Source organism: Lissotriton helveticus, chromosome 3_2 (genome assembly GCF_964261635.1).
Source record: "Lissotriton helveticus chromosome 3_2, aLisHel1.1, whole genome shotgun sequence".
Lineage (NCBI taxonomy): Eukaryota > Metazoa > Chordata > Amphibia > Caudata > Salamandridae > Lissotriton > Lissotriton helveticus.
Window position 1 is genome coordinate 258,355,041 of NC_136062.1, and position 19,929 is coordinate 258,374,969.

At 47.2% G+C, this 19,929-nt stretch overlaps 1 protein-coding gene across 1 annotated transcript in view; it reads left to right on the forward strand.

Moving 5' to 3' along the window:
- Positions 1-19,929, forward strand: part of OTUD7A (OTU deubiquitinase 7A) — a 681,211-nt gene that overhangs the window by 288,969 nt on the left and 372,313 nt on the right. Inside the window, exons 3-4 of the mRNA XM_078685161.1 lie at positions 2,000-2,182; positions 19,005-19,223. Coding sequence (XP_078541287.1) covers positions 2,000-2,182; positions 19,005-19,223 — 402 coding nt within the window. The remainder of the gene's footprint in view (positions 1-1,999; positions 2,183-19,004; positions 19,224-19,929) is intronic.

Below are 19,929 nucleotides of genomic sequence, written 5' to 3' on the forward strand. Positions count from 1 at the left end.
GGCAAGCTTTTAGTAAAAGACAGACTAAAGAATGAGATCCTTTTGCATCAAGGCCAAGATGGCGATTTTTTAAAAATATTTGGGATTTGAACTTGAACCCCAATGTTGTGTCAATGGCCCTTTCTCACATTTCACACTTTGTTCACCAGGCTGACTGAACACACTCTTTGGAGAAATACCAACTTTTCAAAAAGTGCAATCAGGTTTTTCAAAAGGGCCTTTGAACTGAAACAGTACTGTCTTAAGGAATGGTTGATATCAAGTGTGTAATGGATGAAAGTGGAGTGGCAGCCCTGAATTTGTTAGATCTGTTAGTGGCCTATAATACCATCTAGCACTCAATTGTATTGCATCGTTTAACCTAAGCTGGGATTTCGGCAGGATAAAACTGAACAGTTGCCCTGGCTAACTCCAGATGCAGTCCTAAGATGATTCTCACTAGTGTTCATCAGGTCCCCCTACTGAGTCTTTTATGTGGCCCCATTTGCCTTTCTCCTTGATCCATTTGGCATTCTGTTCCATACTAATACTTGTTACTCAGGTGATTCTCAGGTTAAGCAGCAATTTGTCTTCAGAACCTGAGAAATTGTCTCCATGAAATCTCAGTCTGGTTGGATCAGCTGCTGCTTGGACAAAAGCCTGAGACTTTGGGGTATCTGCCTTCCCCTTCAAATCAGGCAAGGAATTCGGGAGTCATGATTGATGTTAATTTTGTGCTTCATGGAATACTTCAAATCCATCTGTGTCTCTGGCTTCTGTCTTCAGAATAGCATCAGAAAAATAATCAATTTTGTTGCCACCTGCTTCAATGAAAGCTCTGATGCAAGATCTCATTTTGTAAAGAATCGTTTACTGCAGTTCTTCGATGGCTGGCCTACTAAAATATCTGTTCCAAAGATTGCACACCCAAACTGCAGCAGCAATGATGATCTTGGAATAAAGGACCATCTCAAATCAACAGCATAAGCTCCACTGGCTAAAGGCGAAGACAATACGTTATTTTAAAGCCCCATGTCTTTGCCACAAGTCAATTTACAACACTGGTAAAGAAACACATATGGTCTCACTATTCAGCTGAAATCAAACTTTTCTTGTTCTAAGATCTAAACACGCAATCTTGGGCAAAATCCCTACATTTAAAAAAAATCAGATTAGGAGGTTGCTCTTTAGTGATGGTGACAGCTAAGCATGGTATTTTTGCTGATTGCTATTCGAGCTCAATTGATCCTTAGCATCATCAGGAAACATCTTAAAACCTGCCTGCTCCCTTATATCAAATAGTTGTTTGGTGAGGGTATTCTAGTTGTTTTCTTCTCTTTCTTGACCTGTGGTCCGGTTTTCTTTCTCATTAGTGCTGGGATAATTCTTTCTGAACTAGCTGTTTCGCTGTACAAATGCTATCAATCAATCGCATGGACTGAAAGCAAATGAGGGAGGGCAGTGTAGGCCAGTGTTGAAAGATGATCAGGATGAATAGCAATGAAAGAATTACATATTCTAAGTCTGGTATCACAGCTATGGTCAGAGAACCTGGTCCACGCAAGTCAACCAATCTTTGTCCAAAACAGAGGAGTACAGCATCCTCCATCATCCATGGATTAGATGGTGTTGGGAAATGACTACACATTCTGTCAAATATAGGCATTCTGGCTCATTGTAGACCAGGTACTTATGTTGTCCCCCTCAGCATTAGTTCTTTCATTTAATCTCTATGTGATGTAGCCCCACATTTGACGGTGTTTTAGGGGAATGGCCTTCCATAGGAAGAAAAATGTTTTTGCCAAAGAAAAAAAATAAGCTTATTTGAATGTATAATTTCTAATGAACGCACTAAGGACAATAATTTACCAACTTCTTTACTAAAAATATCAGTTTTTAAATCTGAATGTGTGTTGGTTAACATGCACGTTGCTTATTTACATACTGGCATTGTTTGTAAAGGCCTTTTTGCAAAGAGATGGCATTGGTTGCCAAATCATATTCTCTCATATGTCTGCAGGAAAAAACTGGGACCTGACTGCAGCCCTGAATGACTATGAGCAACTCCGGCAAGTTCACACGGCCAATCTACCCCAGGTATTCAATGAGGGAAAGTACTACAAGCAGCAAGAGCGGGACCTACTCCAACAGGTGACCAAGGTGGAGAGGACAGGACTTCAGCGTCAGGATGACATTGCCCAAGGTAAGTGAAGAATATGTCTTACGATGTATAGAGAGTGGAAAATTCTGTAATATGTATTTATTCATATCTATACACCGAATAAACAAACCATATAGTCATAATGAAAATGATAAAATATACTATACAATTTTACAGTTTTCCCCTAGGATGAGACTTCATATAGAATGCATTTAAAAATGAGATCACACCATTAACAACTTGTAAATCATCCGTGTTGGTTCAGTTTGAAATGACTTCAAGTTCAGCCTTTCACTTGGATTCATTCAGGTTCAAAATATTCACTTGCCTCAGTATTGAACATCTTCAACATAATGTCTGAAGTATCAAATTTATCTCTATTTATTAAGGCGTAAAAGAGATATTTTGAAGAAAATTCATTACTTCTTGACAGGAATCTTGGACACAAAAACCTCAAAGACAACAAAAAACATAAAGTGTAAAGAATCAGTGGAATGGTATTAAGAAAACCTGAATGAACAAATGAAAACTGTTAATGCTACAGAGCATCCAGGTGCACATTTTGTTCACCCCACATTTCGTAGTAAAATTTAGAAATGTGAAAAAGAAGTATACACAGCAAAGATTTACATTTCAGAATACAGATTGGCTAAGCAGAAAAAGCACCCTAGGTGTTCATGATAGTAATTAAAATCATGCACACAATTGTTTGAAAGGAACACCAACGATTCAATTGAAAAATGTATGAAGTTCCCTGCATCCTGTAATGTCCTCAGTTAGGCCCCTGCAAATGAAAGACACAGGCACACGTGGGGTATCAGTGGTGGCCAGATATGTACTGACTCACGCCCAGGTCCCTAGGCTCTTTATTCAATGCCTTACATGCTGGCCGAGCGTTCGCTGGGCCAGCCTACTATGTTGGCGTTGTGGGGGTCCGCTGGAACGACACCCCTCTTAATAAGTGCGAAGTGGGCTGGCCCGCTAAAGACTACATTACATTCCTCCTTTGCCCAAAGAGCAAACATTCAAAACTGTGTGAACAATACAACTCTAAAAAGTAAACATCAGTCTCTGACAGATAAGATATTCACGGAACAGTCTTACTTGGTTCGCCTGGGTTTTCCTGGCTCCGGCTTACAGGGGTCGACAGCGGGCAACAAAGTCTTGGTACTTTTTGGGACGGCCGAGGATGGGGCCGCAGGTTGTACCGACTCTGGCTGCTTCTGGCTGAAGGGGTCAGAGGCACATCAGCTTGACTTTCAGTCTCTTGCACTGGCTGACCGCTTCGGCGTTCCTGGCCTTGGGATTTTTCTGTAGCAGGGGTGGTTCGGCCAGCTTCTCCGCTGACAGCTGTAGGCCGGTCACTATTTTCTTCGGGCCCGTGTGGACTGTCCAGATCTGTGGTGCTAGGTTCATTGAGCATCGGGAACTCTTCGGACTCGTCAGCCGGGATTCTCTTGAAGAACGACAGATTCTGGGTTACCTTCTTGTGACCTCGGGAAGCCGTCACCATTGTGCCTTTGATTTCCGTCACAGTCCATGGATCCAGCTCAAACGGCATCTTGAACTTTCCACCAGGGTGGCGATTTCGCATGAGTACTCTGTCACCCACAGTGATTGGGCTCTCCGCAGCATGTCTCCTCGGGGAGGCATCTTGGTTGATCTTTGTCCGCTGTGCCAATGACTGGTTCGGAGGGTTCGGGGACTCTGTCCACACGGGATGGTGTGGGATGGTGTCAGTCACCGTTCAACCAAAGCATAGGCCGCTCGGAGAGATTCCGGTGGTGCAGTGAGGTGTGAGGCAATATTCCAGAAGGAACTGGTACAGAGCTTGTTCAAGGATGTGGCCGTCGGCGAGGGCTATTTGGATTGTCTTATTTAGTGTCCGCATCAGTCGCTCCAGTTCTCCGTTCGCCTGGGGCCACCTGGTGGTTACCCGGCAGTGCTTGATTCGCTGGGACGAGAGATACTCTGAGAGTTCTGCGCTGGTGAAGGGTGGGCTGTTATCCGTTCGAAGTTCCCCAATTAGGCCGTGGGTCGCCATGACTTTTTCAAGTTTGGGGATGACATCTCTAGCTGCTGTGGAGGAGATGATCTCGACTTCTGGGTACCGTGAAAAGTCATCTACGATGACCAGCATGTACTTCCCTCAGTGAAGGCTGCCGTAATCCGCGCTGGCTCTTTACCGTGGGGAGTTGGGACCTGCTTCTGTGATGACTGGTGTGGGTCAGCTGGGGAGGCTGGTTGCTAGGCACACTGGGCAGCGCTGGATGATTGACTCAACTTGCTGGTCTAGGCCAGGAAACCAGACCTCGCTCCTGAGGTGGTTCTTTGACTTAATGATTACTTGGTGTGGTCCATGTCCGAGGAGGGCGGCTTGGTGAGTCAAGCGCCCAGGTTGAACAAGGCAAGGACCTCTCAGAAGGCAGCCTTCGGTGGATCCTGACAGCTTGTGGCGCATTTGGTGTAGAGCTCTCAAGGTGGTCTGTGCTTCCATGTGAGAAAGGGTGTTGGGTTTTGGAGCAGCTTCCAATCACCTGAGGAAAGCGCTCGGATGGCGATCTGGAGGCAATCGTCTTCCTTGGTTGCTTGTATCACTTCTTCGAGCGAGATTGGGAGAGGTCTGGACCACTCGATGGTCATCCGCACGTACTCCTCGGTGGCTGTCACTTCTGCTGCTTCTGGCTCCGTGACCGGTCTGGCGTACCTGGATAGGAATTCGGCTGGGTTGAGGGTGCCTAGTCTGTACTTCACTGTGAATTGAAACTCTTGAAGCTGAAGTACCCACTTCTCTATCCTTGGGGGAGGACGTGATGAAGATCCTTCAAAGAGTGGAATGAGGGGTTTGTGGTCAGTTACCACTGTAAATGGAAGTCCATACAGATAAATGTGGAAGTGGCGACAACCCCAAAAGATCACAATGGCCTCTTTCTCGATTTGAGAGTAGCATTGCTCTGTGGGAGTGAGGGTCCAACTGGCGTAGGAAACAGGGGCCCATTCTCCACAGGTTTGCTACTGGACCAACACTGCTCCCAGACCCGTGGGGCTGGCATCTACCACTAGGTGGCATTTGTGTCTGGGGTCAAAGTATACCAGTGTCGTGTCAGCTAATAGGGCATCTATTGTCCTTTGGAATGCCTCCTCTTGCTCTTTTTCCCACACCCAGTGGCTGGTGGTCTTGGTGAGGTCTTGTAGGGGACCAGTCAGGTCTGATAGGTTTTTGATAAAACGTCCGCAATACGTGACCATGGCAAGGAAGTGGCAGACTCCAGACACTGACGCCGGGGCGGGAGCGTTTTGTATGTTCTTCACTTTGTCTGGGTCAGGGCCAATGCCTTTGTCGGAAAAGCAGTAACCAAAAAAACTGATGTCTCTCCTCAGGAACTCGCACTTCTCTCGGTGGAGGGTGAGTCCGCTGTCTCGGATTCGGGTGAACACAGCCTTGAGGCATTGGATGCGCTCTTCCAGAGTGGGCGCATGCACTAAAATGTCATCGCTGATGTTGAGGACACCTTCCAGCACTTGGAGGACATACTTAACTATCTTTTGGAAGACCTCAGCGGCGCTGGAGATTCCAAAATTGAGGCGAGTGTAGCTCCACAGTCCTGCATGGGTGGAGAACGTCGTGCTGGGGCGAGAGTCTGGATGGAGTGGAATCTGATGGTATCCAGAGCGCAGGTCCATTTTTGAAAACCATTTGGAGCCGGATAGTTCTCCGATGATGTAGTCTACCGTAGGGGTCAAATGGCGCTTGCGCTCGATGGTGAGGTTTGGGACCCTCATGTCCACACAGATGCGGACTGCATCGGGTTGTTTCAGTTTCTTCATGACAACAATGGGTGACACCCAGTGGGTAGGGCCTCGCACCCATTCGATGATACCGGCTTTCTCCAGAAGACGCAGCTCTGCTTCTACTTTGGTGCTTAGATGGAAGGCAATCCTCCGGTGGCGGAGGGCAATCAGGGCGATGGACTTGTAGATGTGTAGGCGGATTGCGGGCCCTTTCAGGCATCCGATTCCCTCGAACAGAGTCCTGAATCCTTGCAGCAGGTGGTTCAGGTCATTGGCATGTACGGTGAATGCAAAATGAATCAGATTGAGGTCTTGTGCAGTCCGGCAGCCTAGCAGAAACCCAAACCTTCTTGGGATACATACACTTTGGCCTGCTGGTGGGCAGCTTTGTGAGAGAGATCAGCCTGGAATACTCTGCACAGCCTGAGTGGATACTTGATGCAGTAGGCATAGACTAGTACCCTGGTGGGGCGGAGCATTGGGAGATTTGGCACACCGGTTCCTCCTGGATGGTGGCGGCTGGTTTAGGGTCCATGTGGGCTGCCCTGGCTTTCGCCAACACTTTGGAGCGGCCAAGCGTTTAGATGTCCCTGATTGGCATGTTGTGTTCTTGCAGGACTCGTTCGCGCAGCTTGGATGATGCACAGCCTTGAATGAACTGGGCTCGGACCTCGTCGTCCTCGGCAGGGAGGGTGCAGGTGCTCGCCAGATCTTTCAGTCTGGCATAGAATATGTCCACAAATTCATCCGGGAGCTGGTGTTTTTGGCGGAGCAAGAAACGCTTGTAGTCGGGGCTGGCGAACGGCTGGAAGTAGGACATGATGGCGTCAAGCATTGTGGCGTAGTTCCTAAGGGGGCAAATCTTGTGGATGTCTGCCCCGCCTAGCTGGATGAGCATGGGTCTCCGTCGTGGAACTGGAATGTCTGCAGCATTGAAGGAATTCTCCAGGTGCTCAACCTACGCCTTCCAACGGCTGCTTGGGGGGGTGGAGGTCCAGTTATGGTGAAGGGCTCGAGCAGGGGAACCGTTGCCATGCTGGTGTGGGCACAGGCATAGCCGGGGTGACCAAACTACGGCGTCTAGATGCTCACAGGTAGCTTCTGCGGACGTACCTGAGGCTGACTGGGCTTTATGCGGCGGTTGACTGGGGCCACAACAGGTAGTTAGGAACGAGATGTATCCGGTGGGAATGCTTAACCACAGTGTGGAGGCACCGTGTTCGCGAGGGTTCGCCCGAGCTAGATAGAACCTTGCTGTGCAGTTGAAAGCGGGCACACTGTGTCCTGGTGTCTCGTGGCGCAGAAAGTAGGCCCAACAGGCAGGCTCCTGTTGTCAGTGGTGAAGACAGGGGGCCAACATGTGCACTAGCAGGGCGTGTGCTATTCTGAGGGCACCAGGGGGCTGTTTGCAGCGAGCGTGCCCCAGTCGCTGTTACCGGTGAAGAAAGGAGTCAGGTCGTCCCCAGTGCGGGAGGCTGGGCAGTGCGGCCGCCATGAGAAGGGGAGGTGGGAGAGAGGAGCAGCTGGGAGGTGGGAGGGAGTGGACGAATGGGAGCATGGGGGCGGGTCGCAGTGGACCCAGCGGCAGGTAAGCGGGATCGGCGGAGGGTACGCCTGTAAAAAAGAAGGGCACAACAAAGACAGGGGAAAAAAGGGGCAAGAAAAACGGGTACAGAAAACAATAAAAACTATTACAGTACAATACAGGTAACAATTACAATGCAATATGGGCAACAACCAAGCAAGCAAGCAAACTTAGGTCCTACCACTGGCCACCAGGCATGAGGCGCAGGTGGTAGCCTGCGGGTGGAGGAGGGCCTTGATCTCAGCGCAGAATGGCAGCAGGGCTCAAGGGCGCAACACAGTGGTAGTGCTGAGCGGCCTGGGGAGCGACCTGGCTAAAGAGGGTCAAGGGTCGCTCTCTTCACCGCGCAGCGGCCGCCATAAGAAGGGGAGGTGGGAGGGCGGATCAGCTGGGAGGCGGGAGGGAGCGGACGAATGGGCAGGCCGCAGGGGACCCAGCTGCAGGAAAGCGGGATCGGCGGAGGGCACGGCTGGAAGAAAGAGGGGCACAGCAAAGACCGGGGAAATAACGGTTGAGAAAAACGGGTACAGAAAACAATAAAAAACAATTACAGTACAATACAGGCACAATACAATACAGGGACAATTACAGTGCAATACGGGCACCAACCAAGCAAGCAAGTAAACCTAGGGCCTACCACAGTCCACCAGGGATGAGGCACAGGTGATAGCCTGCGGGTCCAGGAGGGTCTTGATCTCACCACAGAGCGGCAGCAGGGCTTAAGGGTGCAACACAGTGGTAGTGCTGTGTGGTGTGGGGAGCGACGGGCCTAAACAGGTTCAAGGGTCGCTCCCTTCACCGCACAGCAGCTGCCATAAGAAGGGGAGGTGGGAGGGAGGAGCAGCTGGGAGGCGGGAGAGAGCAGACGAATGGCAGCGGGAGCAGGGCCATAGGGGCACAGCTGCAGAAAAGTGGAAAAAAGAGGGGCACAGAAGAGACAGGGGAAATAAGGGGTGAGAAAAACGGGCACAGAAAACAATAAGAAAACAATTACAGTACAATAAAGGCACAATACAATACAGGTACAATTACAATACAATACGGGCAACAACCAAGCAAGCAAGCAAACCTAGGGCCTACCACTGGCCACCAGGGATGAGGTGAAGGTGGTAACCTGCGGGTGGAGGAGGGCCTCGATCTCACAGCAGAGCGGCAGCAGGACTCAAGGGCGCAACACAGTGGTGCTGCTGTGCGGCTTGGGGAGTGCCCTGCCTAAACATGGTCAAGGGTCGCTACCTTCACCTCGCAGCGGGCGCCATAAGAAGGGGAGGTGGGAGGGAGGAGCTGCTGGGAGGCGGGAGGGAGCAGATGAATGGGAGCGGGGGTTGAAGACGCAGGGGACGCAGCAGCGGGAAAGCGGGATGGGTGGAGGGTACGGCTGGAAAAAAGAATGGCACAGCAGAGACAGGGGAAATGGGCGGCATGAAAAACGGTACAGAAAACAATAAAAACCAATTACAGTACAATACAGGCACAATACAATACAAGTACAATTACAATGCAATACGGGCAACAACCAAGCAAGCAAGCAAACCTAGGGCTTACCACTGGCCACCAGGGATGAGGCGCAGGTGGTAACCTGCTGGTGGAGGAGGGCCTCGATCTCACGGCAGAGCGGCAGCAGGGCTCAAGGGTACAACACAGCGGTGGTGCTGTGCGGCGTGGGGAGCGACTTGCCTAAACAGGATCAAGGGTCGCTCCCTTCACCGCGCAGCGGGCGCCATAAGAAGGGGAGGTGGGGGGGAGGAGCAGCTGGAAGGCGGGAAGGAGCGGACCAATGGGGGTTGAGGGGCGGGGCCGCAGGGGACGCAGCTGCGGGAAAGCAGGATTGGTGGAGGGTACGGCTGGAAAAAAGAGGGGCACAGCAGAGACAGGGGAAATAAGGGGCGAGAAAAACAGGTACAGCAAACAATAATGGAATACGGGCAACAAGCAAGCAAGCAAGCAAACCTAGGGCCTACCACTGGCCACCAGGGATGAGGTGCAGGTGGTAGCCTGCGGGTGGAGGAGGGCCTCGATCTCACGGCAGAGCGGCAGCAGGGCTGAAGGGTGCAACACAGTGGTGGTGCTGTGAGGCGTGGGGAGCGACCTGCCTAAACAGGGTCTAGGGTCGCTCGGTCTATCCTCAATAAACCTAAAAGATATTTTTTTCTGATATCTCCCCCAAACTACACTGTCCTTGTCAAAACCTAGATTGATGCACTGAACTTCTATTCCCTCAGTATGGCGTGCACTAAATCCCTAGGCTTCTTCTTAGACAGAACTTGAACTTTCAAGCACGCACAGTACATTGGCTTAAGCTGCAAAATATTAGCACAGGATCCCTAGGTATTAAACCTGTCATGCCAGAAAACTCTTTTAAACAAGTATGTCAAGGCATTGGTTCTATTGAGACTGGACTATAGAAGGTTGCTTTTAGCAGGAATCACTTAACCGGTCAAGGCACTTCTGAAAGTGCTACAGTCAGCGGTGAGACTGTTCACTAACACAAGAATGTTTGCTTATATAGCCATAATCTTTGTCACACAGAATTAGCTACTTAATGAATCAAGAAGTATTTACAATCTAGTCTGTACTACACATGCATCAGGTATAAGCTGTAGGCTCATGCAAAGTCCATAAAGCTTGTCCCGGTGTTGGTGTGCAGGGTGGGTGGCAGATGGTGTTACCACCTTAAACTAAAACGCCGGGCATGTGCTACTTGAACCTGGTTGTGGTATACTGTAGGGATTACATGAGTTATGCCCACCTCTATCTAATGTGTACTAATTTAATTTGGGCACTTTTCTTTCTTCTGTTCTTCTTTGTTTTTCCAGATTTCATAACTTCCTCTAGGTCTTTCATTGGCTCCAATTCCTTTAATAGTTTTTCTTTAGCCATGTGTTTTACCAGACTAACAATTAACTTAATGGAGAATTGTACTGTATATTTACAGCATTCTTTCAATAGGTCCTCTTGGATGTGAGAATTAGCATGTTTTATAAACTTTGTTGTATTCTTCCTTAATACTTTTATTTGGGGTCTTTTTTGACAAATCCTTATCACCCTTGAGGTCTAGTCTGCTTTAAAGCAAACTGCTTATGAAATAAATGTAAGATAAAGACATACATGCTTTAATATGCACCCATATGCCTGCCAGGCACAGGACATTAAACCTGCAATGAACAACAATCAGAATGCGGCCAGAGCAATAGCCAGTGGCTGGGATGTTAAGGTTAAGATTTTTAACCAGTGTTATTAAGAGGGTTTTTATTGATTCTATAATGGTAGGTTTGCAGCTGAATGTGTCAATGGGCCCAATTCACAAAAGTTATCTGAAACAAAATCCTAACTTTACAACTTTTGGTATTCACAAAAGGCATTTAGTAGTATTAATGTTAGGATTTATAACTTTACTACTACTAAATGCCTTTTGTGAATACCGAATGTGATAAAGTTAGGATTTTCTCAGTTTGAGTAGCAAAGTTAGGATTCCTAACTTTACTACTACTAAATGCCTTTTGTGAATAACGAAAGTCGTAAAGTTATGATTTTGTCTCAGATAAATTTTGTGAATCGGCACCAGGTGAATAAGCCATTTCTGAATGTGTAGGGAGTTGTATAATAGGAATTCTGTTTTGATAAAGTTCAATTTAAGGTTGTTTAACTCCTTCGCTGCGCCCGTCGGTCAACGGCCGTCACGAGCACTACCTCTGTAATGCTGCGCACGTCCGTTGGCCGACACGGCCCCACCCACTCCTTTAAACCGCCGCACCGAGGCAGAATTCACGCCACAGTTAAGCGGTTAGAGAGAGTCGGGTTTGTGTTTAACCTAGAGTGTTATTGAGTCAAATGATATCTTCCAACTAGGATATATTTAAGTATAATTGCATAATATCAGCATACATGTGGCGTGCAAGGTTTGATTGCTTGAGTATTTCCATCAATGGCTCCATATAGAGGTTGAAGAGTGTGGAGGAGATGGTTGACTCTTATGGAACTCCACATCTCACTGGTGAGCCTTTGGATAGTGGGCTGCCTGTCTTGATCCGTTTTGAGGGGTTCCATAAGAAGGATGTAAACCAGTTGAGTATGTTACCTGATAGTACCATTCTGCTTTCTAATAATTCTAGAAGGCTGTGTGGTTGACCATGTCAAATGCTGATGAGAGATCTAGTAGTATTACGTGAGTTACGCCCATCTCTATCTAGTTTGTCCCAATTAAATGTGTGCGCTTTTCTTTCGTTTGTTTCTTCTTCATGTTTTCCCAGATTTCTCTCCATTTTTTAAAGCTTCCTCTAGGTCTTTCATAGGCTCCAATTCCTTTAACAGTGCTTCTATTTTGGATGATTGTAAATCCATCTTCCTCCATGTATTTTACCATAATACCCATTAACGTAATGGTGAATTGTACTATATATTTACAACCCTCTTGAATTTAGGAATTAGCATGATTTGTAATCTTTGTGGTATTCTTCCTCAATAATTTTATTACAGGTCTTTTTTGACAAATCCTTATCATCGTCGAGGTCTAGTCAGCTTTTTAGAAGCCTGCTTATCAAATAAATGTAAGATAAATATATGTATGCTCTAAAATGCACCCAAATGCCTGCCAGGTACAGGACATTTAACCTGCAACGAACAACAATGAGTCCAGAGCAATAGCCAGTGGCTAAGATGTTACAGTTAAGATTTTCATCCAGTGTAATTCCGAAGGTTTTTATTGATTCAATAATGGTAGGTTTGCAGCTGAAAGTGTCTAGGTGATTAAGCCATTTCTGAATGTGTAGGGAGCTGTATAATAGGAATTCTGTTTTGAGGGAGTTCAGCTTAAGGTTGTTTTGAGAGAGTCCGGTTTGGGCTTAACCTAGAGTGTTATTGAGTCAAATTACATCTTCCAAGGAGCATATATTTAATATAATTGCATATTATCAGCATAGTTGTGGTATGCAAGGTTTTATTGCTTGAGGATTTCCATCAACGGCTCCATATAGAGGTTGAAGTGAGTGGGGGAGAGGGTTGACCCTTGTGGAACTACACAGCTCACTGGTGAGCCTTTTGATAGTGGGCCGGCTGCCTTGATCCAATTTGAGCGGGTCTGTAAGAAGGATGTGAGCCAGTTGAGTACCTTGGCTGATAGTACCATTCTGCTTTCTAATAACTCTGGAAGGCTGTTGTGATTGACTGTGTCAAACGTTGATGAGAGATCGAGTAGGATGAGTAGGCAAGAGTCATAGTGGTTTAGCGTTTGGGGCATTGTCCATGATGTGTACGATGGCAATTTCTGGTTAAAATGTGTCGAGTAAGTTGAACTGACACACTTGATTGGGTACACATTTTCTAACAATTTGTTGTGAACGGGGATGTTTGTCACCGAACGAAAGTTGTACAGAGCTGTAGGCTCCCCGCCCACTTTTTTCAAGAGGAGTGTCACTTGCCCAATCTTTAGACAGTCCTGGAATATGCCTTGCTTTAGTGATGAGATTACGGTCAACAGGAGTAAAATAACTCCAGCTTGCTTGGTTTTAAGTCTCGGGAGGATGATTTGTAATTTGATTCTCCTCTGGGGATTGTAAAGCACTGCAGCCAATTTTCTCTAAACTGGCCAGTTAAAAACTAGACAAAGCCACTAGCGTTGAATCTGTGAATTACCAAAAAGAGACACCAGTCACTCGCAACCTTATCTTGAGCTTACCAGACTCGTTTGACAGTAATGGGCCATATCCTTAAAGACTGAACACTGTCAAAAAATAAAACAAGTTTGACAGACCCAGGATCCAGTTTAACAAAGCAATTAATTTGGTCAGCAAAGTAATAACTGTAGTTGGCTACCAAAGTATTAGAGGACTAGAATTCTATGTTAACAAATTCAAGCTCTTGGGTCAGAGTAGGGTGTTCTCAGAATGTGGGTCTTGGGCTATATACAGAAAATTCAGGTTCACAAACCATGGAAATAGATTTACATACCAAAATATGGAAAAGCCTAGTTCTAAGCATGCAAACCTATGTACTGGATGCATAAACAGGTTTTCTAAGTTCTGTCCATGGATCCAAAACCCTTGTGCACAAATCAGTGATTTCTTTTACAATGGCTAATCTAGAAATCATGTTCTGAAGACAGAGTCCCGTTCATGGGTTCAGGACCCCAAGGTCTTTCTTTTCGAAAATTGGTTTCTGGGTTACTAGTTGTGAGTTATGGTCCAGGGTCCATATCATAAGCAGCACAGATACAGAGCTTAGATTAGTGTATCAATCAACCCTTGGCATAGTGTGCGTAGCGGGGCTACGCGGAGTGCCACGGAGTTGAGAACAAACTCCATGAAACTCCGCTACGCCACCCGCCTCCACCCCCCCTCTTAATAATTAGTTATAAATTATGTAAAAGTAAAGAAAAACTGACTTACCTGGACTGCGGCGCCCCTGGGCTGCCCTCCTCTTCCCCGCCGTCTCTGCAAAAACTGAAATGCACAGGCGTGCGCGCAAGCACAGTTTTCGCAGAGACAGCGAGGAATAGAAGGAGGGCTGCTTGGGGACGCCGCAGTCCAGGTAAGTTGTTTTTCTTTACTTTTATGTAATTTACAATTAATTGTTAATAGGGGGTGGAAGCGGGGGCTGGCCAACGCCGCTCCGCCCCAGAGTGTGCGGAGATTTGCCTTCTCTGTGGAATTCAGAGGAGGCACATCTCTGCACATTCGGCGGGCAGAGCGGAGGTCTCCGCCTGGGCTTAGCATCAGTAACAAACTAAAGTAGCTAGAACATGGATCTTTGAATATTTTGTGAGAGGGACTACGGTTCTTCTTCTTATGTAGACACATTCTGTATTTACAAACCCAAGTAACTTAATTCAAGATCAAGCACTTTTTTATGTTCTTTGATTTAAGGCATAATATGGCCAGAAATGAAGTCCATGCAGTTCATAAACCAGAGCTCTGTGTCTGTGACTTATTAATGTATTTGTATTTATAAAGTGTGGCCTATCACCTGGAAAGTATCTAGGCGCTAGAGAAGGTGTGTAGGTCACCTGCTGTGTGTTAATTGAAGACCCATGTCTTCAGCTTCATGCTGATTTCCAGGAGCAAGGAAGATACTCTTACTTGTTGAAGAAGGTTTGTTAGAAATGGGATTTCTGGTTGGCTAAGGCTTGTGCCAAAGCCAGGCAGAAACCCCCACTCTAGTCGGGGCAAGGGAGTTACACGCCAAGATAACCCCTGCTCACCCCCTTGGTAGCTTGGCACGAGCAGTCAGGCTTATCCCAGAGGCAATGTGTAAAGCGTTTGCGCAACACACACACACAGCAGCAACACACTAGGCACACCACGAAAATGAACTCCGCACAAGGTTATATATAAAAATAGCCTTTGTATTACCATAAACACATTAGATCATAATCACACAGATACACTGTGCCAATTGGCACTGGGCAGTATTTACAGGAGATTATATACACAGGACAGGGCCACATGGGCCACCGTTAGAAATAGCACTTAGTAGAAATAGCACTTAGAATACCTGTAGCACAAAATAACACTTGTAGAACACAACCAGTAACCACTGGTAAAAGGTAGGTACACACTACGCAATACAGTAGGCATAGATCACGCAGGAAAACATAAACTCACTAGTAAAAACTATACTAGGCAAAACAACATCCTAAGCATAAAAACACAGTTAGAGGTATCACAGGCATAAAGGCATTGCACATTACGCATAAATCACATTAGGCAATTATTATCACCAACATAGAATACCATCAACCTGCGCAAGAATCACATTAGGTACTGTCCCCAGGCCAACTGGCCTTCCACAGGGGTTAAAATGCACGATGTCCAGAATGTCCGGGCTGGCTGCGCACACAGCGAAAGAAACCACGAAAAAGGGCAGCCTAAACGTGGCAGCTGCCCACTAATTGCTGGGCAGCTGTAGAAATGAGCATGGGCACCTGCGTGCCCTAGGAGCCCTCTGTCTGGGACTCTAATTGCCAAACTAGCCCCAAGTGTCACTCGGGGACTTCAAAGGGGGTATGCCCCCAAAAACAATCAACCCAGGCACCTTTGGGGGAGTCCCACTCGGGGGACTCCTGCAGACACTTGCCCCCAACATTGGAGCGACCCTCTGGTAGGCAGGGCCGCTCATAGAATATGCCCTGGCCCCCACTGTGCCTTTAAAGAACAATGTTGCCCCCATACAAAGTCAGCGACGGCAGGCGGAGAGGCAGGCACCGTCAATGTGCCCCGGCGCTCTCTCTAATAATGAACAAAGGAGCACTACTCACCAGGCTGGACTGTTCTTCTCTAATGCAGCCACATGCGGGACCGGCACTCGCACTCCTCTGGTCTCTGGGGGTCTCCCAGCCTTGTGGGACCCACGTCAGCTCCTCCTGCTATGGGGGCGGGCGCCAGAAATGCCCCTCAGGCCCTCCTCTCTGCAATTCCTCTCAATGCGGCTCTCCCTCACACTGGGGAGCTCCGCTCTTTCACCGACACGGCTTCTGCTCGGGCGCTTCTTGCAGCAGGTGGAGTAGGTTCCTGACGAACTTCAGGCTCTAGTTGGCGGCACATGCGGGACTCCTCATGACACACAGGAGCCCCGTCAGCGACTGCAGCCCTCTTCCACCTCACTCGGCTCCACGGGGCACAGGCGGGCAGTCCGGGGTTCTGATCACGCCACGGTCTTCCCCAGAGTACAGGAGCGCGGGGTGGGCTCCCGTCCGCTTCCTGTTGGCCTTCAGGACTTCCTGGTCGCCGCAGGCAGCGCGGCGGCCCTCCAGGTTCCCGGCACTCCTGGCTGCAGTACTGGGTAGGCACCAGTTTACATCTAAAGTCCCTGGCAGGGTGGGCATCCGCTAGGGCTATAAAATGAAGCACAAGGTCCCTGGCAGGGTGGGCACCCGCTAGTGATACTTAAAAGCACAAATCTGCGGGGTGGGCACCAGTGCATGAAATCGGCCAGAAGGGCAGGGATCCCACGTGGTGCAGCTTCGCGCTGCAGTTCAAAGGTAGAAGCGCTGCTCCTCTTGGACCCACAACAAAGCACTCTTTAAAAAACAAAGGGAGCATAAAGCGCTCCTCAGGAGAATAAAGCGCCTTCAGGCACTAGGTTTCTCAAGGTCCAAAAAAAGTCTCTTCAGAAGGCAGGGGGGCATAGGCTGGGCCCAGGGGCCAGCTCACAGGGCCCTCCAGCAGGGAGGCAGTCCCCAGTGGCGGCACCTCCTGGCGCCCAGCAGCAGCAGCAGGCCCCCTCAAGATGGGATCAGTCAGAACATTTCATATGGGGTCACAGGCCCTTTTTATACACAATTTCCCTTTGTCTAAGGTTGTAGGGCAGGGGGAGAACCAGTTACAACTGGTTCTTGAGCACTTTGTTTTGCTCAGTTCCTCTCCCCATTCACAGGACAGGCTAGGGACATCAGACGCACCTCAGGGGGTGGAGCCAGCATTGTGGAGGGAAGGCCCAGCCCTATTCAGGTCCCAGGTGCACTCCTCCCTCCCATCAACATGCAGATCTCTCCATTCACCACCGGGGCAGACCCATCCTCACTCCTGGAGCCAGGCACACCAGCCAATCACAAGCCAGACAGTCAATTCACATTCACTGCACAGACATGCCAACTTCTAGAAGTGGCACTTCCACACCAGACACATTAAATCTATGCACACCATCGCACAGCATTTAATCTCACGAGTTCGCACATACCAAACTCGCCCATGCACTCCCCACACATCAGGAACTACCATGGACACACATATCCCCATGCATTCCTATGGGAGGGCTGGCCAATCTCACCACACGCACTCAAACTGAGCACGCACTTTATACTGGGATACAGTGTTAAAGTGCGCAGAAGCCAAAAACAACTAGTATCAGGTCAAAATTAAAAGCAAAAAGTTTAGGGGTGAACCTGCCAAAAGGGCCAAGTCCAACAAGGTAGTTGCAAGTTTTGGGTGCGAGGTAGGAGGTAGGAGAAGACTAGACCTCCTGTTCTACTTTTGCAGATGGGAGGAGTGTGTGCGAGAGAGAGTGAGGCAGTGAGGAGGTGTCTGGGTGGAAGTGGAGGCGGCAGTTGGGGCAAGCTGGTCCTATGTTATGCAGCATCTTGTATGCATATTTGAGGAGTTTGAATTAGAAGCTTTGTGTGTCGGCAGCCTGTGGAGTTCTCTGAGGTGAGGCATGATGTGTGTGCACCAATGGAGGTCCAAGATTAGTCTGACTGAGGTGTACTGGATGTGCTGAAGACGGTGAAGGAGGATGTTGGGGATTCCGCCATAGAGTGCATTGCCGCAGTCTTCTCTACTATTGACTAGGGCTTGAGTAATGGTATGCCTGGAGTTCTTGGGGATGCATTTGAATTTTTTTCTGAGGATGCGTAGTATGTGGACAATGGAGGATCTAATCAGTTTAATCTGTGTGGCCATCAGGGCCGGACTGGCTACCGGGCATTTTGACATTCTACAGTGCTGGGGGCTGATTTCATTGATGGGGACCTGCGTGTGCAAAACGAAATTCGTTTTGCATTGTTGATTTCGAGGCACACGCAGGTCTCCATTTACGAAATTAGCCCCCACCGCAGTGACATCAGCCCCCGGCTCTGCAGAATGCCAAAATGCCCGGTAGCCAGTCCGGCCCTGGTGGTCATGTTGAGTTTATCATCCCAGTTTTTGTGAACGGTTAGTCAGTGATGGTGTTGGCCCAAGCTCTGAGTTTCTGAACATCAGCACTTAGATCCAAGATCTAGCTATCATCTACTACATTCACCTAAACCTGGTTAAGGGATTCGGAACTTTCATGGTAAGGAGCTAGAAATCAGTTATGTGCATGTTCGATTAGTAATTTCTGGGTTCGAAAACCAAGGTGTCATGAACCAAGAACTGAGGTTTATGTACTGGGATGCATAAAGACACTTGTACTGGGCACTGAAACAAGAGATCAAATAAATGCTAATTCAATGTTAAAGTGCATTTACAGTCTTTGGATACTCCCTAAATCTGTATTCAGGCTGTTCTGTCATACAGGTTATGAGCCACATGTTTTTTAATATAAATACAAAATCATTGGATTATCTCACATCTCTTGTAAAATGTAGTAATACTTGTGAGGAGGTTCTTGGAAATCATGGCAACATTGGAGGATATTGATACAATAGTTATTGCTTTGCTCATGATAACCTTGAGATACCAGAATGTTTCTTCCCTAATTTCGATATGCCTGCAAGCACTTGACTATATTGATCTTCTTCCCGAATCAGGTTAGAATAAATTACAGTTAAATCCAAAAGTTATTTTTAACTTTAAATATTGAATCCTTTGTGTACCTTACCTCTGATGGAATGACATTTTAAAGCTAAAACGTTTTTGATTTAGCTGTATAATGCTTTAATAGTAACCTCAGTGTTTCTGCTGTGTTCCTCACTGTTGGGTTGAAGGGATTATGTTTGCATTTTGCATTAGTAAAATACCAGGTATTTTCCTGGCAATAGGTTAACGCTTTTAATCATCGCTATTTCTCTTCCAGAGAAGCGACTCTCCAGGGGGATTTCTCATGCCAGTTCTGCAATTGTCTCTCTTGCTCGATCCCATGTGGCCAACGACTGCAACAACGAACAGTTCCCTCTGGAAATGCCCATCTACACCTTCCAGCTCCCAGATCTTAGTGTGTATAGTGAGGACTTCCGTAGCTTTATTGAACGGGATTTAATTGAGCAATCAACAATGATTGCTTTAGAGCAAGCAGGTGAGAAGACATTTACTATAATTTAGTTTTAATTGCATTTTTTCTTGGGGAATGCTTGACTTCCATCATTTGCCTATACAGGTTTGAGGACTCAGGGTCACTGATTACAGTGACGATTTATGGATAGATCCACAAGCTTCTTAACACATAATTCTTATCTCCAAAAAGACCATGCTGAACTATAATTAGTTACAGCTAGTTAGACAAATTATATGTGCAGGTTCTGGTGTAATGTTATCTTACCTGGTGTAAATTCCCACTGAACGTTTACTAAGGCGAGTTATAGCACACAGGTTTGTGTACAAATAATACTTTTTTGTCATAAAATAATTGATAATTGGTACTGTACAGTATACTTGGTACTAGTAGCTTATAGATGCTGCTAGGTGTTTACTATTGATGTCTTTAGGTTTCAGTTGAAATGTTTGAACACAAACAAATCCTTTGTTTCTACTGCTTGATTTATAGTGTGCAAATTCTAAAAATCTATGTACCAAAATCAGACTGAGTAGAACCATTTTCAGTGTCTCTCAAGACGTTCAAGAGTTTGATAGCATTAGTGATTTGTTGGAAATTGGGTGACTGGTAGAGCGGGGTAAAACCCTACTCAAGCAGCAACCTCGATCTCTGTAAGGCCAACACAAGCAAACCACAATTTACCTGTATTTAACCCTCTCATAGCTTGGCACAAAAGTAGTTACTTAGA